At 40.0% G+C, this 21,148-nt stretch overlaps 1 protein-coding gene across 8 annotated transcripts in view; it reads right to left on the bottom strand.

Annotated features, from left to right (window-relative positions):
- Positions 1 to 16,585: 16,585 nt before the first annotated feature.
- The window catches only part of PRDM15 (PR/SET domain 15), a 31,068-nt gene continuing 26,505 nt past the window's right edge, over positions 16,586 to 21,148 (bottom strand). For 5 of the 8 annotated variants that reach the window (XM_015883000.1, XM_015882991.1, XM_015882973.1 and 2 more), the window contains one exon: positions 16,592 to 20,752. In XM_015883000.1, coding sequence (XP_015738486.1) covers positions 20,276 to 20,752 — 477 coding nt within the window. In that variant the 3' untranslated portion in view covers positions 16,592 to 20,275. Of the gene's footprint in view, positions 20,753 to 21,148 lie in introns of all 8 variants that reach the window. The other 3 variants (XM_032449045.1, XM_015882967.2, XM_015882957.2) reach the window with 1 other exon arrangement.

Below are 21,148 nucleotides of genomic sequence, written 5' to 3' on the forward strand. Positions count from 1 at the left end.
CTGTTGATTTTTGTCTTCCAAAATACATCTGATGGGCTTAACATATATCTTGCCCTTCAAGTGTGGTTCCAAAGCCCAAAACTGTGCGTGCTTAAACCTGTCATAGGAAAGCCCAGGTATTGAATAGACTTTGTGTAAATTAGCCCTGATACCTGCAACGCAGCAAACTCCAAATCAGGCAGGCATAGGCAACTGCCCAAAGGAGTAAATTGTTGGATAAAGGATTAGAGGCTTTTGGTAAACTATTATAAAAGATCTGCATTTTGGTTGACTAATACTTTCCATTATAAAGGATTCTTTCTTTGGGAAGCATTAACACCTCTGTTGTTTGTTGCAGGCCTTTGATATTTAGCAGGGGAAATCCCAGAGGCTATAGTGGTGCCTATTCTTTGCCCAGAGACACGTGAGTCAGTTTTACCTGTATTGTAAAGAATTAAAAATGTTGGGTCTCTGATTCATGCACAAAGGCAGATTAAAATCAGTTTACCTCCCACATCTGTCTGGCCTGCACCCTCCACAAAGATGGCTCGACTGTTCTTGAAGCATCAGCTGAATTGCCACAAATTACAGCCAGGCATATTTAATAATACTGAAAGGCAAGCACGAAGATCTCAGCTGCTTGCAGAGCAGAAGCTTTCCAGGCAGTATCTTTCCTCCCGCGGGAGGAAATTTTTACAGCCACCATTTTAAATCTGCCTGTATGGGTGACGGAGACCTTAAGCTGCTTTTCATTCTCTTGTCAAGATGGCCTAACATTGCAGACAACCTGCTCTGAGTTGTTAAGACTGAAGCAGCAGCGAGCGCTGCTCTCTGAACAAGGGCACATGCTGTCAGAGACATGACTTCAGGCTCTCTTTGGCAAGCTCCTCTCCCATCCATAGTGGGAATGGCACAAACGACATAGAGCCTTCTGCTGGCTCTCCCTCCACTCTCTTTGGAACAGTAAATACAGCAGGAACTGCACCCAGTCCCTCAGAGTGTGAGGAAGTAGAAGGAATAGTTAATGTACGAGCGCAACAAGCCTTATTCTGACACCACCACCTCACCCCCTCCTAACAGCCAATGTGGGAACCTCCCAGAGATTACCTTTGGCACCACAAGGAACACTGGCTTGTAATAACTAATACACTATCAATCAGTTTTCCAGCTGACTGAATACTACTTCCTCATGTGCACACAAGTTCTGATATAGAAACCTCTGGTCCTACAAGAATGTTTACCCCGTAGGTACCTTGTGACCATGGCTGAAGTTGTGTGTAAAGTGCTTCCATTGCTGAAGTGTCTTTCACAAGAGTTGTCTTCTCTTTTACAACTATTTTGTCTTACTGAATACTTATTTATTATCTTGTTATCAGGAGTCTGACCTAAACCTGGGATTGCATTATATACTGCTAAATTTAAACTCGTGTGACCCTCAACTCCTTTGTTAAGCCTACGGGAATAGAATATACTGGAAATACAAGTTACGGACATAGTATGTATGGGAAAAAATAAGAATAATCTTTCATTAGATTGCCAAAATTGAAACTGTCAGAAATTAAAAGATGAATCAGATTGCTATTTATTATATTGTATTAAAACAAAAAATGAATGCATACATTTCTGCATGGACTGCAGCACTGAAGATGTATCTTCAACACCAGTGTGACAAAATAGGTTCCTCTAAAATACAGTCAGCTTACAGTACAGTGATCATAACTTGGAAAGTAGAAATAGCCAAGAAGTGCACACAAACTATTACAACTAAAGCTGTACTTCTAATGTAAAGCTGTATTTTGAATTTTCACCAGACTCACCTGACTAAAAGTGATGTGACCCTTACACACAAGATATTTTCTCTATTTCCAGGTTATATGTTGTGTCTGAGGGTAAAGTACCAATATGAGGAGAAAGGTGATACTGGATATTAATCCAGTGTTTTGAGCTTCAGATTAGGATTGGCGTGTTCTTATATATGTATATATAGGTAAGGATGAATCAGGTATTTGTATAAGGCCTGTAAAAGTCCTAGAAATATGTGCAAACCAATAGTTGACTTGATGGAAAAATGAAAGATTTCTTTCATTCACATGAAACTAAACATGTGTAAATGTGAAGCTTTAGGATCACTTATAGCAATATCTTGTATTCCACTATTTAATGCACTCACCACATGTGCTCTCTTGTCGTGCCATCTTCAAGTTTGTAAAGTCCATGAAGTAAAACCACATCCTTCAACATCACAGCTGTAGGCATCTGAATCACTGTGTTTCAACATGTTTATGCAGATCATAGGCATTCTTAAAACTCTAAACAAGGTAAAACAAATAACAGATAGGACAGTACAGAGAAGTACTCTTGTGGTTAATGTTTAGGACTGGGAGGTAGTAATTTTTGGCTCTGAAAATGGCAAGTGAAAGCGGAATTTGTGTAAATCATTTCTCTTGTCTAACTCAGTTTTTCCACCTGCAAAAAGGGGGTAATACAGACACCTCTTTGATGTGCTTTCTATTTCATTTGCCATTCCCTCTTTCTTCCCACACATCCATACCTTGCCTGAATCTAGGAGATTTTTCCACAACCATGTTGAAAGGCGTCATCCTCTCTTTCTGTTCGCATAGAGAATATTCTTGCTCACTATTTAGCAGTCATTTCATTTTTTTTGGTCTAGAAATTCAGACTGTTTCCTTCTGTTCTCCCATGATGTGAACACAAAAGTACTTAAATATTCGTTCACTTTATCCCACTCTCAGCATACAAAGATAAGATCTCTCATTTTCTCTGGCAGAAATTATACATAAAAAGTTATACATACGGTTACGTGCGCAATCTGGTCTATCACATCACAGTGCTACTTTTCTGTTTGATTGGTTATAATTTCTCTGCTCTTTGGCATCATATTGTGAAAGCAGAAAAGAAGCCACCACAGAAAAGTCAGCAACCAAGACTTTAAATGTTACGATGAACCTGTGACAGAAAAATCACAGTATCACACAGTATCACAGTCTCGTGCAGGTTGGAAGGGACCTTAGAGATCATCGAGTCCAACCTCCGGGATTCGAGCCTCCTGTGTAGCAGAGCGGCACTTCTACCACTTGCGCCACAGGGGGATTCGAACCCAGGGCCTCCGGTGTTGCAAAGTGGTGTTCATTCAAAAGAAAAGACTGAGACTCTCTGAACAAACAGCCAATAGTCATTTGGAATGGCAAAACCCGCAGTTTCAGGCTCCGCTGCTGCACAACTCAGCTTGTCCTGATGGACATTTTATAGTGCACAAAGTTTTGTCAATAAAAGTCACCTTTAACGTATCAATCCTACTTTACCAGCAGTTCATGAACTACGGCATTTCACCACATGAAGGCAGATGAACAGCAGATAAATCTACTACATTTCTTAATTGAACAGCTGACTATTTTAGAAGTTGAAAAGTTTTCTTATCTTTATGAACTCCTGTGTAAGACACTAACTCAGGGTTAGCTGAGGGTTTCTCTACAAGCCTTACATTTTCTTACCTGCTGTCACTAAGGTGACAACAGAAAGGGCATTTATTACCGTGCTGGAATCAGATGAGTGTTTCCAATGAGAAGACGTCTATGCATACCATATTACAAAGCGGATACGTTACAGAGTTAACTAAAGAAAGAAACTTTCAGTTCTGCAACACAACTTCATCAGAATACTCCGTCCATACGTCAGAGTAATATATATATCAACTAAAAGCTCATATTAAAAACAACATTCTAGTAATTTGGGAATCAAATGTAGAGAGAAAGAAATGAGGTAAAATTAGAACGCAGATACAATAGAGAGAAGAGTCGAATAACAGTCAGTCATATAATCTTTTATATGCATATATAATCTTATGGCGTTTGAAGTTACTTTCCAAAAAGGTAAGGGAAAGAGGCGTAGAGGATCGCATTTCACTCTCTAGGCTCTAACAAAAGGATGATTATAGTCTTGCCTTTAGCACTTTGGGAGAATTCCTAAAAGGTGCACATTGTCTGGAGGCCTTCTGACAGACAAGCACTGGCAAATCTACTTTTAATGTTTAAGGTATTACCACTCTTTTATAAGGTGGCAGAAGGAGTATGTGTCTGTCCTCCGCCTCCCCGTTTCACATTCGGATATTTTTGCTTAAGGCATAATAATGGTAGGTGGTTGCTAAGCTGACAGACTTTGAACTGCACTGGCTGAGGCACAGGTTGGCTCTGCTGACTCTGGAACAGGGGAGAACCTCTGGCAGGTTGGCAGGCAGGACTGTAACGTCTTCAGCTGAACAAGTGCTTGCTTTGCTGCAAATGAATCAGCAACTTGAATGTTGTAGGAAGAGTCTCAGTAAAGAAGTCTGAGATTTAGATAAAATCAGTTACATGTAAGACCCTGCAACACTGCCTGACTTTATAATCAGGTCAGTGCTTAACAGGTGGCCAGTGAAAAACATGGAGTTGAAGAGGTTGTGTAAAAAATGAAGGACTTGTTCTAACTACTCCAGAGTTATTCCTTGCATAGACACTTTTCCTCATCATTTGTCTTAAACTAGAAGATATTTTTTTTCTTCTTTTCTCAAATTAGTAGCTTTTCCTTTGGAATAACTTAATATTTAAAACTGAATCAGTGATGTTCAACAGTCTCTTGAAATAGTAGTATCTGACAGTTTACCTATGTGCCTGGCATGTAAATGTCTCCATGTAGGGAGCAATTTCAGAATACCTGCAGCATATGCATTCACATAACAACTTATTTCACTCTAATTTCTTACAGGCGGGCAAACCCTTTTAAAGGAGATTTCAAAAATTATCTATTACCAGAAAGCTATTGCGAAATACTGGTGCAAGAAATGCCTGTGCTGGCATATGTCTGCTGCCAGCATTTGTAAGGAAAGCTGAATCATGAACTGAGAAAGTAACTGGCTCCAATGTCTGAAGGGATTTAGGTTGTGCTTAAACATCTGGATCGAGAATTGCTTCACAGCTTCCTCAGCCAAGTTCACGTTGTAGCTGGTTCATAGTGTCTTACTGGGACGTGACACAGCAACACTTCATCCTTCTTCCTAGCTCTAGCAACCCTGTGATTTTCCCTGGCTGTGCAAGCAGAACACAGTCTGAGTTACCAGGGAACGAAGTTAGCCAGGCTGCTTGCACAGTTCACAAAGGTTTAGATATAGCCAGAGGGAGCAGAAACAAACAGTTCTATTAATCGCGCACTTTATTTTCTGTATCAGCTCTATTCTAAAATGTCATGTTTTGATTAAAAAAGAAAACTCAGCATATTTCAACTGCTTCATTAGTATTTCCTTCCAATTTCTAGCCAAAGGAATAAGGTTAATATGAGAAACAAAGAAAAATCGCTCTATTGTACAACATAATACGTAAAAATTACGATATCTAAAATCAGATGCATGTCAAGCATAAAAGCACTTAAATGCAAATTAAATGCATAGTCCTGGTAGCTCTCAGTAAGCACCAAATTAAACGCATACTTGTTAAACATCAATGCACTGATTTGCAGACAGTGAAAAACCATGTTTTCTTTATGAACGCAGCTAGAAAGTAGAATCCACTGTGACTGAGCAAGTTTGCACAAAGCTGTTTTATGTTTATACAACCTAAATAACTGGTACCCAGGTCTGTCTACATGGTTCAAATATTCCTGTTCCCAAAGCAGAGACCCACCCACCTTTTGGCTTCTGCATTTCCTGTATGTCCAAGAGCAATATCATGTTTCCTTGTGCTTAGATGCTGTAGGATTCTTTCCCAGCAAGTCATAGCTGTTGTAGTATAACTTGTGGGAATAATTTGGGGACCTTGGGGAGATTGTGGTTAGGTCAGTGAAGGACTGTTCCATTTGAGTGAAGCTGATTATGTGCTGCAAAGCAAGCAGAGCTGCAGCCCAAGCTAAGGCACGGCTTTGACTTTAACCATGCTGCCAGTTGTGAAAGCAAGTAAACAAAGATGCAAATGAAGAATAAGCATCTGCTCAGGAAGCTACTGCAAAATAGAAAAGCTCACACTGAAAAGTCTTTTAAGCTTCTTGATCAGAAAGCACGGAGAAGGGAGCTATGTGAGTATGCCCATCAGTAGACAGCTGATTGAGGTAGTGAGAGTTCAGGTGAAGAAAATACCTACTGAAAAAAGGAAAGCTGAAGAGAAAAAGATGTCTTTTGATCCGAAAGTAGTTAAAAGGTCATTGGGATTACTCGCAGACATTTTGTAATCCTGAGCCTGGCTCTAACTGAGGTTCTCTCTTCAGTAATCCTTCACAAGTAGAAGCTACAACTTTTTCTTGCATGTGGGTTCCTATGAGATCCCATAGCTTGTGCTTCCTTTTAAATATTCTTAAGTAGTCCAACAGAAACAAAACCAAAAAGTAGCTGCACACAAGTGCCATACTATTTATTACATAAAAATAACTAAAGTTATTGCATATTTATGCTTTACTGTTACATTTTTAGAAACCCAAAGTAAAACCTTTCCTGGAAAAAAAATAATCACACTGTCAGAAACAGAATGTGACACTTAACCTTGCAAATGTCCGTGTCAAAGTCAGATTACTTGTCAGTAATCAGAACTGACTTCAAGATACGTTGTCTGTGTGTCTTTCCTAGGAAAATTTTAGCTTTGAATTTGCAGAGAGCATGTTTTGTGCTTTTCACCTTCACGTGTCAAAGTATTTTCTCCACCCATATAGCAGAAGAACAAAATTAATTACTATTTCTGTTGCTTCTCTATCAGAGAAACAGGAGAAGCTGACGGGGTAGTGAATATATGTCAAATAACTCTGCTTACTGACCTCTTTTTTTTTTAATCCTCACATTTTCTGTCTTTAGATATTCATTTTCACAGTGGTTAGCCATAAGCAGTCAGCTATCCACCAAACAATCCTTGTGTGTAAAAATCTATGCGAAGGAGTACCCTACCACATTGCATAAGGAGAAGCAGCCACAAGACCCTCATCTACCTAGCAAAGATAACAGCCAAGCAGAAAAGCACTTTTTTAGGGAGGTGAAATAAGAGCCTGGATGAAAAGACTTGAAGAGACTAAATTCAAATTCGGGAACAAGAATGAAGAAAACATGAGATGTTCTTTTGCAGATGATGCATGAAAATGGTAATCAAGTGAGTCCAACTCAGTGATAGGCTGGATATCTTTAGGGCTCAGAAATCAAAACAAAAATAATTTAACAGGTAGGACTCACCTAGTTAATTTAACCAAGTAGATGCACTTCTATTACTTACGGGGTCTCTCCCTCAACAGTATAACAGGGCTGAAAAAAATCCATATCCACACAAACTTCCTGGAAAGGACTTCTGAGTTTCAGATTGACGTGCTGAGTAAAGGGATGGAACACTAGACTGCTCATCAAAGATAAAGGAAATCCTATAACCTCACCTTGCCAGCAACAAGGAAATAAGATCACTAGTGAACATTCAACAGCATGCTGGAATCATAACGTTCAGTGTCACAGACGTGATATTTTCTCTCCTCTAAGTACTACAGATTCTACACTATCAGGCTACTAGATGAGTTCCCCTGCAAAAAAGAAAAAAACACCCAAAAATGAGCACCTGTTATCAGTTGATCTCAATATAGAAAGGAAACAAATTGGTATTGCCTTATACCTAGTGACTGGATTTTGCCACTGCAGTGAATACTTAATTCAAAATGTAACTTTAACCTATAAATTGAAAAGATCTGTAGGGATCACAAAGAGGATTCCAATCAAATCTGGAGTTCATTGACACAGTACAGAATGAAATCTGTTCCAAGACCAGAGTCCAACAAATTGTCTCATTATTCTTCAGCCCAAAGTCTTCTTGAGAAGTTCTGCTCACCCACCTTGTAGATCTGAAGCTGAATGGCACGTACATCAAATCACAGCCCATACTTCAGCCCTTACTCAAACAATAAAGGCATCTGCTATGAAAGACTGTCAATGGAATGCAGCTTCTACAACAAAGCCAAGGGCAGGACATCAGCTTTGAAGCCGTGACAGTAATTTCTACACAAGAGGTAGCTAGCAACACGGACAACATAATAAAAATGCTCTTCTCACCACAGAGTTGAGAAAAACTAGAGTGGCAACAGGTGTTCTTCTCTTGAATTGAAGGAAAGAGATGATGGAAAGCAGTGAGTAAGCTCATCATCAAAGATTAACGTGAGGGAAATGTTCACGGTCCTGACTGGTAGGATACGAATGAAATGTCTGTTTGAATGGCACAAACCAAGACTCACTGGATGAATTATGGAGAAACCCAGTGTTGTTCAGCAATGACCATTCTCAGCTTCAACTAATTGGGAGCTGAGTGCATTCAGTCCCTTGAGTGACAAACTGCTCTACCTAAGCCATAGATTCTATATAACGAAAGTGTTTCCACAACTATTTAAGACAGATGAAAGAATACCTGAAGATCTCACCAGTTCCTATGTAGTATTACTACAAAGTCAATAATAAACACTGTGAGAAAGTTTTTTTCAAAACTGATATATTTTTTTAAATGAAGTGCCTTTCCAGTGGCATTGAAGAGCATTCTCTTGAACTGTGACAGTTTTTTCTTCTGTAGTGTAAGCATGACGAGCAACATGCTGACAGAATCACTCCAGGTTACTGAAAGTAGCCCCAAAAGAAACTCAGCAACAGGAAGCATGCAGAAGGCAAGAGAGTTTTGGCAGGAGATCAACAGACAGGAGCACAGAATTAAGTGTTTTCAGAAACCAAAGAGACACCAGTAAATGTTGCAGTAATGTTTAATTAACTCACCCCAACCCAAAGAAAATTACATCAATTACAAAAATGTAGAACATTCTGCAGTATCCCACACAAACCAGGACCTGAATTTGGACCTACCATCGAGTAGATGAAGTCTGCCTGGACTAATTGAGGGAATGCTACCTGTTCTTTGGGGGGAATGTGTTAAGACACTTCTTTCTTTGGTGTATTTTCATCTTCTTTCCTTCCTTCATTTCTGCCTGCTCCTGCTCACCAGGAAGCTATGAGGGCAACAGAAAGAGGAAAGCCACACAGTTATTAGACTGCGCTAGATGCCAGAGACATAGCACTTCACCAGCCAGTAGTTACATGACAAGGGGGATTAAATCTTCAGTAGCCTCTGCCTCCCTCCCCAAAATCCACAGCTGTAGTGAAAGTACGCTGGGTAATGCACCTCCTTCCAGTTGCATTGAGTGTTGTTCAAATGCACGTTGCCACCAGTGGCAATTGAAAGTTACTCTCTGATTTCCTAGTAAAGTAACCCCCTAACCTCTGCTGCACTAGCCCAGATTTTTAGAGCAAAATATGAACAGGGACAATCTGGCTTTAACAGTATCTGTTTCATCAGAATTGATCTGGCTTTAACAGTGGGCAGAGGAAATGGAAAACAAGTGACACTCCCTGAACCGATACTGCCACTGCAGATGATGTACAGTTGATTCAAATCTAAACAGTTTTATCTTTTTAAGATGACTGTGTAAGTTACAGAAACTATTTATTATGCTTGTAATCATTCTAATCTTAGGAGACTGTATTAAACTAAGCTTTTAAAAGCATCCTTTGAGCAGAAGAGAGCATTCAAACAAGGGACTGACGCAAGCAAACTGCTTCATTTGTGATTCCTACTCCAATCTATTCCACAATAACCCCCTGGAAAAGCCAAGCTCTTATTTCCTCTGAAGGACTTGAAACATGATCTGAGAGAAATTAAATCTAACACAGTAGAAGGCATGAAAAGAGTCAGGGAAAGCTATATAGGAGAATTATATTCATAAACAATCTGCAAGCTGAAATATAAAGAGGAAACTAGAAATAACTTTAGAGTTAGCAAACAGAAGATTAACAAAACAGAGCATGGGCTGTAAGCACCATCAGGAAACAAGAATAATTCCACTATGTTGTTGCAGTTTATTTATTCAAACATGACACATTTGAATTCAACAGTAAGTGAGGGATACAATATATAAAGCAGCATCAGTCTGACGTTCCCTTGCATGGACATATTTTCATCCTTAATAATGTTTGCTATAACATCAAAAAGCACAGTTAGGGTCATAAACTAAGTTTATCACAACTTTTACATGAAAAGAAGTCAAAGATAATAGAAAAATAGGACCTGAAGTTGAAGCTTCTGAATCCCACAGTGATGGGGAAAATGCTTCCCTGTAATGTCATATCACTGTGGGGCCATTTTTGATCAGGAGCAAACACCTCCAAGAAGCAGAAAGAAAATTATATAGGCAGCACTATTTATGTTAATGCTCTAAAGAATAAATAAAGGTAACAGCTGCTACTCATCTTGGTTCACTTCATACAAAAATAGCACAATAAGAAAAGGAATGGATAATCAATATCAGTATAAAATATCAACAGGCAGTCAAGATAAATCCGTTTTAGTTGGAATCAATTTGGGCCAGATTTGAGCAGGAGACGTACATCAACAGCTTATTACAAATGTCTGATTGCTGTCCCAGGAGTAAAAAAAAAAACAACAAACAAACAACAAAACATCATTTCTACTTGGTCATGGAAACACCCAATATTCTATCACTTTTTTTTTAGACAAACAATAAGCATTCTGGATCTCTCTATAAGCTACCAAATTCGATAATTTATCATTCGATGGGCTGTATTACAATTATGTGTGTTTGTTCTTAAAACACAAGGAAAGCTGCACCTGTGTCAAAAAGAATATTTCACTCACCAAAAAGAGAAAGAAAACATGGAGATGTAGATGTTATGCAAAAACCTTGTTGACATTTTCATTAAGGCTGCCATAATAATTCCCATATAAGAGGAATTCCCATTAAGAATTCCATTAATTCCCATTAAGAGGATAGTGGGAAACATACATCTGTAAATTTGAGCAAATTGAGTAAATTTGAGTCAAATCCAATGAATGCCAAGGTAAAGTTAGGGAAAGGGAACAAATTAGTAGTATCTTAACATGTTCCACTTACATCACAGTTCTCCAGCTTGGAAACAAACTCCACCAAGGTCCTTGGCAGCTGATGCCAGCTCCAGCTTCTCAGCAGACATACTGTGCCCATAACCAAGAGCCTATGCATTTCAGTTTGGTGTGATCGATTGGAAATCGACCTGTGTGATCAGCCCTCTGGGACCTTTTGCTCCAAATTCAGTTTCTTCACCAGCACTGCTCTAAACACAAGAAAGGAACATATCACAAAAACTGCATGAAATCTGCAATGCTGTGCCACAACAGCGGCAAAACCAATAGCACTTATATTTGTAATTGCCTCACAATCCGCAGGTTGGCTTAGCAGAGAAACAAATCAGTTCTATCCACTGATAATGAGGTAGGTAAAACTTGCAACTCTCAGTGGCAATCAGCTTTGGCATGGTCTCAAAATCATAGCAATAGTAGCGCGCTTTGTACCTGAAAGAACTTATTATAGAAAAGCACTTCACGGATTCAACAAGTAAAACTTTTTGTAAAAGTTAGTGTTTTTCTTAGGTATATATTAAGATACTCCTGGGATTTGGTCACACAAACGTTGTTAATGTTGGTTCAATTCTGTATTTTTCACTTTTAATTAAAACTCATTCACCTTTAATTAAAATGTCTACACCTGTAATTACACTTGATTATAGCGTTAAGAATAAAGAGCAGGATACACAAGAGCCAGAATAGTTGCATTTAAAAGCCCAGTATATTATTGCTATTACATCCGCAGGGACTGCCTATAATTTTCTGCAGAATTAGATTTTTTTTTTCCTGTTTTCCTTTTAAGTGCACTTAGTACCATTAGATAGATATAGAATACAGCCCTGGCCATACAACAGCACTTGTGTCTGTAACCAAATAAGGCAAACACCATAAAACCAATCATGTTTCCATTTTTCTGTAATGATTTGTACACACGCTACTTTCCACTTGGAATTCATAAGCACCAGCTCAGTTACCTAAAGGGGAATCACTGTGCCAGTCAAAAACAAATCTCCAAAAGCTGTCTCAGACAATTGCACCTGCTGAGAACCTAACGCTGGAAAAATCCTCAGTTCTCATGACATCACCTTTCCAGTCTCTTTCCATTTTATGAGCATTTATCAAGAAAAAATCTAAGGCGAGGTCTATGGTGAATAATTTAAAACTGAAAGAGAGATTTAGATTAGATGTCAGGGAGAAATTATTCCTCAGAGGGCAGTGAGGCGCTGGCACAGCTGCCCAGAGAAGCTGTGGTGCCCCATCCCTGGAGGTGCTCAAGGCCAGGTTGGATGGGGCCATGGGCAGCCTGAGCTGGTGGGGGGCAGCCCTGCCCATGGCTGGGGTTGGGGTGGGTGGGCTGTGAGCTCCCTTCCAACCCAAACTGTTCTATGATTAAAACAACCAGATTTAAAGTAAAGAGCAAGTAGAAACCCTCATCTGAGCACTTCATGCAGCTGGGGACCACCAAAGCTACAAAGATAACTGACATCAGCTGGGTTTATCTTCAAAACTACAAGGCAATCTATGTGGCAGATAGGACAACAAGTGACCTGCTGCTCCCAGGGTGAGCTACAGAGACTCTTCCAAGTATTTAGCAAAGTGATCACAAAAGTCCTCCATGCACTTTCCCACAAGGAAGCACCCTTCCCATTCACATGGTAGTTTCAACTCCCAGTTCTTCAACTTGCATCCAGGAACTCTCACCTCATATTTTTTAGAAGAACTGGAATTTTAGGTGTTGCTGTACATTTCTGTCAATTTCCCTTGTAAAGACTAAAGTTAAGGTTATGACCTCCTAAATTATACTATTATTATTATTATTATTATTTAGTTACTGAATACTTTTAAGAACCTACAGTGGCATCTGGGAGATACCTTGCCAGAAGCCACAAGCAGTCACATTTTCATTATAACCATCCAGTAACACCCCTACAATCACCTTCCCAAACAACTTGTGACTGCAATTCCACAGCAGCGCCACAGAACGCCTTCCCCAGGTGGAACACCAGAAAGGCACTACCACGAGTACAATTCCAAGCACTTCAACATGATACAAGAGAAGAAAGACTCGCCCCAAATCCCTTCCAGTGAACCTCCCTCGGCCGCCTCTCCGCTCACAGCCGGGCCACCTCGCCACCACGAGTAGCTGGGCCTACTCTGAGGGAAGGTGAAGTTAATTAAGGCGGCGATGTGTGTAATGTATAATTACAGCAGCTGTCCCTTAGCTAGAAATGCGCTCAGGGTTGAGTGAATTATCCTGCAACGCCACTCTTTTCCAAGGCTTCAGCCAGAAATGCCTCGTATCTATTTCTCTTCAACCTACTCCTTACCTGAACAACCACACAGGTATATCATGCCTGGAGGGAAACTTAGTGCCTGTTGGGATTTGCAAGCGTTTCATGGGAAAAATAGTGGAAGAGGGAGGAGAGTGACTGAGAAATAGATGCAGTTGCCTCCAGGACAAAGTTTCTCTTTTTTTTCTCTGATTATGCAATCTGAGCTTTTTTCTCTTCTGTCTTCATAAATGGCATTTTTTCACGGGTTCCACTGTTTCTTCAGCAAAAGCCTTGTGTTGCATCAGTGCACACTCCACTGCAATGGAGCTATTGCCCTTCATTTTCTGAGACAACCCACCCCCTCCATTTTTTGTACACACAGCTCCAACTTTGCCCACGTGCACCTTGAAAACACATTGCAGGATTCTGTATGGTCAACAGGACCTTCGGGTACAGATGCCGTTTGTACAGCAAGCAGGCAAAAGCAATTCTTTACTCCTTGAAAGCTCACATTCAGGTCCTAACACAGGCGTGGGTGTGGAAGGAGGGGAAGAAGAGCTCATACCCGTTGTTACCTTTCTTTTTTCTTTAATCTCCCTCTCCTTGGCAAGGAGCTGGGGTAAGAACTTCCCCACCCTTTCCTTTAATCTGCTCATTTGATTTTGTTGTTGTTGATTTGCTCTTTGATTGCACCCCTCTTTATTCTACTGTAATCCCCCTCATGTTAAACTTACATGGTTGTAAGCACACACACGACAGAGCAGGTCTTTTCTGTGCGTGAGAAAGGACATTCAGTCTTGTGAAAATGCTGCCCACAAGCTTGCTATAGCTCTTTCCAGAAGTGATGAAACGTGGACCTGCTACGTTCTCTTATCATTTGTGCATCTTGCGTTTTGGTTTCTGCATGTTCCTGCGTATAACACGCTGTGTTTTACCTTTGCATTTAATTTATGGTAAGCTAAGCACACACTAATGCATTCCCCTCTATAAGGAACACTTGTAGGTTCTTCTAGGGAAAATAATCTGAACACAGTCATCACTAATATGCAGTTAACAGGACTGCATCTACCAGAACGTACTATGCAGTATTGAACAGCAAGCTAAGTCTGTGCTTTCTCTGCCTTTATCCATCTAATTATATGTCCTGTATATTTTATTGCCTCTCATGTCCCAGCCTCATCTTTCTTTCCAGTTTTAAATCTGTTTTTGAAGTTCATGGGTACAAGGCTCAGAGATGCCCACTCCCCTTTGAGTTCAGTGGAATCTGCCAGCTTTGCAGGGGCAAGATACTAAAATGAGTGCAGGGCTTGAGGGAAAGGCAGGAGAACTTAGTATCTGAACTGGTACTTCAGTAACAACACCCAGCTCATCAGACCATACGCAGGTTGTTCTGGTAAACCAGCCACAATATGTACTATCTATCTCCTTGTTTTAGCGTCACAGCAAGAACCTTAGATTCATGTGGGTAGGGGAAGGGCAGAAACTTGCAGAAGATGAACACCATTGGTTATGCCAATTTTAACCTCTCATTCTACCATCGCCACATTTCTTTTTTCTTTTATATATATATATATATATATATAAATATAAATTATTTATTTTATATTTATATATAAATATAAATTTATATATATTTATAAACAGGTATATATATATATATATATATAACCTATTTAATTTTTGGTACAGTTATTGAACAGCTTCAAAACTTTTCAGAATCAAAATCTAATTGTAAACAGAAAAATGAAGAGCTCAACTGATGGCAAAATGACATTAGAATTGAAAAGCTCTGCTTTAGATGCAGCAAATGCATAAACTCAGTAATTTTAATTGCTTTTGGCATCAGCTGTTCTAAAGTCACTGTAACCAGACAGATGTTAATTGTTCAAAACAGCTCATGGATAAGAAAAAGGCAACAGCATTACGCTACAGTTTTGATAAAATCCTAACTTGAGAAGTAAGGCTGAAGTCTCTTGGAGGACTCTCACTTTTCTGCCCCTTTCAGCTTGGCTTTAGGAAGGTAAATTTAGCAACAGCGAGCTTGAACTCTAGGAAAGTGATCCAAAGCATCAGCCATCGTTAGGCTGCACTGCGGGGCCTCTGTATGGTAACTACAGCTGGGACTGACGTCTGCCTTTTGTAGCAGTGCCCACACAGAGTAGTTCTTCAGGACCTAGGAGGGAAAAGAAATCCAGAACAGCTTTCTCAAAGCATTTTAGAGGAAAAAAAAAAACCAAAACCATTTTCCCTGATCATAGTTACACGGTATGGTGAAGTAACTGTGGCGTTCCACTAACACCTTCTTGCCATTTACATTGGGAATGTGATAGTAACACTGAAGAAAATTGCTCTGAGCTGATGACAAATGCTATGTCTTTTGTCGTTGATGTTGTCCTGTCGCCAACTTTGGATTTGCTATGTGGCAAAGCCTCTTACGTGAATACAAATCTTGGTGACTGATCTCACAATCACAAGTCACTTGGCTGTACAGTCTTCACCCAAACTACTTAGAGCAGAACTTTGCTATGAACCATGGTGTGGATCAGCAGTATCCTCCTCCAGTGTGTTTCCTTCCCCCTTTATACCAGATTAGGCCAACGCATTCACAACCACCATGACCAGATATGCCAAAAATACAAAAGGTTAAGGTTTATCCAAGAGGTGTACTTATACTGATGATAAATAAAAGGCCAGCAGTAATTACGAGGAGAGACTTAAATAGCCTCAACAGCACCAAGGAAATATCATTCCTGAGAAAAAAAATCACAAAGCAATACCAATAAGGCAATGTTCCTTATCTATTTTCATGTAATACCTATGCAACTTTGACATGACTATCACTTGGATGTGTGGTATTTTTTCCAGTCCTAATTTTCCAGGTGTGAAATACAGGCATCTTCTCATGTGCAGAGCACTACCACGTCATTCTGACTAACAGATAGGAAAATCACTTCCAGAAATAAATTCATCTCTTCTCCAGTTCTTAATTTTGGGGGATTTCTGAAACAGTAAAAAGGTGCAGAAACTTAGTGATCTATGCAGAGAATGACTGCTACTGTTCTGCAAGAATACTTATCCATCGACACGTCTCAAAATAAAATTTATAGGGTGTGTAATGGCACTTAATACAGTAGCTTTTCCTGCCAGAATTCAACACAGACCACTGCTGAGAAAGATGCAATCATCTCCTCTGTTTTTTATTTAGTATAGTAACAAGCTATAGAATAAATATTTCAGGCTGCTACCTCATTTTCCTGTACATTTTGGGATACTCTGGGTACAAAGTTCTAAGAGATAACTACTAATCTTACTGCTTTTGAAGGGTGTCTATGTGATTCAAGGAACAAAGTCCGATACATTAACCGAGGACCAGGAAAGAATAAAAACGCTGGTAGAGAAGGGTTCTGTACCTTGTTGCTCCTTTACTTCAGAGCCCACGTGCCACAGACAGCATTCAATTAAATAGTAGTCCCACCAATGAACAAAGACAGTACACAGCACTACACATCACTCCTTTGGCTCAAAATAATTCCAGTTCGTTACTGAACAGTCATTACGCAAAATCTCCAACACATGGCTGAAAAAAACCAGTAACCTTCATATCCTACAGGTGAAAAGGCTGGTAATAAATTGGCCAATGAAATTTAGATTGCACATCCCTCACACCTTTTTATTTGTTGTGCAGGTTGAAACAGTGTCAGTATAACTTTGGTATTCATTTGCAGAAGGTTTAGTTGGGAGAGCAGCTGGCATTCCCTTAGTTCTCCAAAGTGCTGTCTGAAAAGGAATCCGTATTTCCAACTTCTCCAAAAAAACTATTTGTTTTGAAGCTTTTCCTGTTGCAGCACGCTCAAGATACAACTTCGTTCTCATAGGGATGTTAATAGTAGTAGTAATAATGAAGTCACACTGAGAGATGGTAGGATACCACAGCAACAGTTGCAGGGAAAGTCAAAGTTACTTCTGAAAGGGGTGTTCTGGAAGGTTCAGCTTTTCTATTGCCTACTCAAAGTGAGCATCATTTTTTCCTCCTTAAGCAGAATATAATTTAAGATTTGGAAGCTACCAGAAAACTGAAATTTCTTTTCCATGTGACCACTAACACACGAGCATTTATCGCGCCATCAGATTGCTCCTTTTTAAATTAGTTAATTCACTATCAGAAGTGCAATATTTTAGTTTGCCTGGGTTAGATTTTGTGGGCCAAGAAGAGCAGGAGGGATGACACAGTCAGTATAAGACTAGAGAAAACCAGAGGATTACACACTGGGATAAAGCGGTTTTGCGAAGCCAGAGAGGTATCTGTATTGAGTGATGACCTGCACTCACCATTCATTTCAGTCGGGCAATTACATGCTAAAATGGCTTAGGCTGATTCAGTGCATCCTGAATATTACCGTCAGTGGTATTAACATAGAATAGCTGTACTCACTCTGCAGCTGAGGCAAAAAGAAATTTCACTTAAAAGTATAATCACCAATGTCTAGACAAAAAAACCAATCTTCCAGGAACGCAATGTGGAGTACCGTAACCCTCCATGTTTGTATTATTTATGTATTTTTGTGTTTGTTCAGGTCATAGCCATCTTTTATTTACCACAAAAACTTGATCCAGGACCTCTACATTTCTTTCTACTGTTTCTTTTTCATTTTACCTGCCAAATTATAACGTGCTTTTCCCAATTAGGCATCAAACTCAGCAACAGAAAAAAGCTTCAAGTACATAAGCAGCACATTTTATAAACAAAACATAGCTTCCTTGTGACCAGCACGTTTTGCTCTTGTGGGGAAGACAGCTGAGGAGAAGGTTACCTGGCCTGAGCCAGTGATGGAATAGTCCAGACGATAGGGGGGCACTGAGCTCTAGTTACTGGGAGGCCAAAAAAAATACATGGTCATAGAGCACTGCTTGTAGAGGATCGAGGGAAGACAAATAAGGGGCCAGGGAATGGAAAATTCTTCTGTTTCTATGCTGGTAAAAGACATTTTCTCTTTCTGATATGCATCCTTGTCCCATCAAATGTAGATCTCTCTCATAGAGACATTGATAGACGTGTTGACATTGGCAGAAAAGTAGCTTTGCTCCTCTGACACAAAATCTGTCAACAGAAACTCCTTTGTTACATCCTTTCCTAATTGCAACATATTTAGTTGCTATTAGGCTTTACACAGAGCCTCCCATAGCGTTGCCCCTGGACGTTCCTATGGCACAAAGAAAGCCATGAAAGGTTAACTTTGATTTCTAGTCATTTATACTTTGGAAGGATTTGTTGCAGAGATTCTAAGGCATCATTTAGGGGTCAGATAGTCCATGTTAATACAGACTTTCAAAGACAAACTCATTCCTACTCATATTTTTGCTATTACATACAACATTTTCATAAATATGATAGGCACAGACAGGATTTTTACAACCATCAATCTATCTTCACCGTTAAACACAGCAGATGCTTTATACCCAGCAAAAATCTTAAGGAAGGTTCCGAGGCTGGCTCAATATGCAGCCCTAAAAGAACTTGCTCTTCAGCTGCAGCTGGTAGGACAATTTTGGCTGTCAGGATTCCAGACAGCCCCTGTTTGTTGTTTGGTTTGTTATCGTTGTTCATTTTTAGTTTATTTCTTTTTTCAAAGCAGCCTTTCTTATCTGTGGGAGATATACCGTCTTATTGACATGCAAATGTCCAGATTGCACATCAGTATATGGAGAATGGAATCAAAGCGTTGTATCAGCATTGATGTATGTCACCCGATCCCAAACACAGAATGGCTTGGGTTGGAAGAGACCTTAAAGTCCATCCAGCTCCAGCCCCCTGCTGTGGGCGGGTTTGTCACCCACTGACTGCCCAGCCCCCTCGCTGATAGCTCCAATATTCATGCACACCTTGCCCCTTCTACACTAGGACATGCTGCCTCCACGTGGCCAATCATGCTTCAGACTTCCTTTTGTCTTGCATTACACACAATTGCGTGTCGCTACGAATGCTGGAAAGAGAATGGACTAGGATTCATGCATCATTTCTGTCAGAAAGGGCAACAGAAGGATGACAAAATTAATGACTTATATTGATACCAGCGTCCTTCACACAAAGATTCACCAGAAATGCACAGTAAAGTACAAATGCATATATATATATATATATGTATGTATATATATATATCAAAAGAATACTTTCTCAGATGTTTATTACACAATGAGAGAAGACTAATTGGAAAAAAATATTCACATCCTGAACTTGATCAAAGTAGACCAATGTCTCTTCGGATCTATTAGCTAAAAGCAGGGTTGAAAAATTACATAAAACTGTATCACATTCTTGTTTCAGTTCGTATCTGCTTTGATTCAGACTTGACTAGAAGACCACAGAAGTTGCTTTTAGTACTGAACCAGCTACGTGATTCAAGTAGCACTAACAGTGTTACGGGTATAGGGTTTTTCCCATCACTAAAATGGAAATACTTGTGAAAATGGTCTATTTTATTCCACGTCACACTCAGCCCCACCCCCAAGTCCCAGCCTCCACCTATTATACTCATGTTGTTAGAAAGACCAAAAGGAGAAAGAAAACAACAATTGGTTTGCCCATTTGTGTGTACATTTCAGTCTCTACCAGCTAACCACAAGTGAATTCCAGCTCACTGTCAACAAGGTCTTCACGTAAAGTGTACAGACTGGAAGGAAGTGCCGTGTTACGGCTAAAAGCTTTTCTGAACTTCCAGTGCCACAATATTTCCCTGCTTTGGTTAAGCCGTATTATGACGCTTCCTGTCAAACCTCACTGCCCCAAATTCACGGTGCAAAATACACAGTACAATTTAGCAGGGGAACCAAATTCATGATGGTTTTAGTTTCAATTCTTTTTTTTTTTTTTTTTTTAAAAAAAAACACATTGCAAGGCTTAGAGATGATGTGAGAACCTCAAGATTCTCACAGGTGTTGCAGGGTGCGATGCCAATTTTAGCTTATGTTTCATTGTATTAAACGCTTTCCCATCTCTGTTTGGTATCCAGCAAATAATCCTATTAGAAATTTTCCAAACATCTCTGTGTTTTTGTCTCTACTGTCCACTTCCAATTTTCAATGTATAAATTAGTAGCTGTACATCTGTTGCTGTTGCTCTGCTTGAACCTGTTGCTGTCCTGACTGCTGCTGCGCTGGCTGTGCCGGGGGCTGCAAGACATCAGTTTGAGGCACCGACCTCCACGTCAGAGGATGCTGTTCTGTTATCTGGTTTCCTAAGGGAGCAATGGAGTTCACCAAGGTGGTTAGGTTTATAAAATGGGCCACAGAGTGAGGATTGGCCGCCTCTGGCTGTGGCTGGATCTGAATGTCATTCTGGCGGTTGTGCAGCATGGCAGAACCGCTGACGGTGTCAAACGTCACAGTGAGAATGGAGTTGTCCAGTTGCAACTGGCGCTCCGGTGCAGTCAGGTGGCCCACAGCCACTGGCTGGAGGTTTGTGAATTGTGTTCCAGCTGCCGTTGTAATGGGGGTTACGGTGATATTTGTCAGTCCAACAGAACTGGATGGTGCTGTGACATTTGGGTCACCAAGGGTCACCACCACCTAGGGAAAAACAGAAAGGTAATCTCTACCTTACATTGCACAGCTGTCTGTCTAGCACTGAAAAAAACAGCCGAGTGCTAATGGGCTCACACATTGCTACTGCTGGTAAAAGAGCTCATACAAATAGAGAGGAGCATAGAGAGCTTGAACATAACTTCCAAGCATAGAAGAAAGAAGATAATGAGGGAGGCATATGTAACATTCAAAACCATCAGTTGAATTAAGTGTCACACTTGTAGTCACAGCTTCAGCCAGTTAGTGGTATTTGGCAAACAAGGAGACAAGTAACATCAAAGGAAAGAGAAACATATGTGAGGAGTTGTGTGGACCAACACCTTCCTTTTTTTCCTCATTAAGTCCCTGCTTATCTCCATCTTACTGAAGTTTATCAAACTA

Source organism: Coturnix japonica, chromosome 1 (genome assembly GCF_001577835.2).
Source record: "Coturnix japonica isolate 7356 chromosome 1, Coturnix japonica 2.1, whole genome shotgun sequence".
Taxonomy (NCBI): Eukaryota; Metazoa; Chordata; class Aves; order Galliformes; family Phasianidae; genus Coturnix; species Coturnix japonica.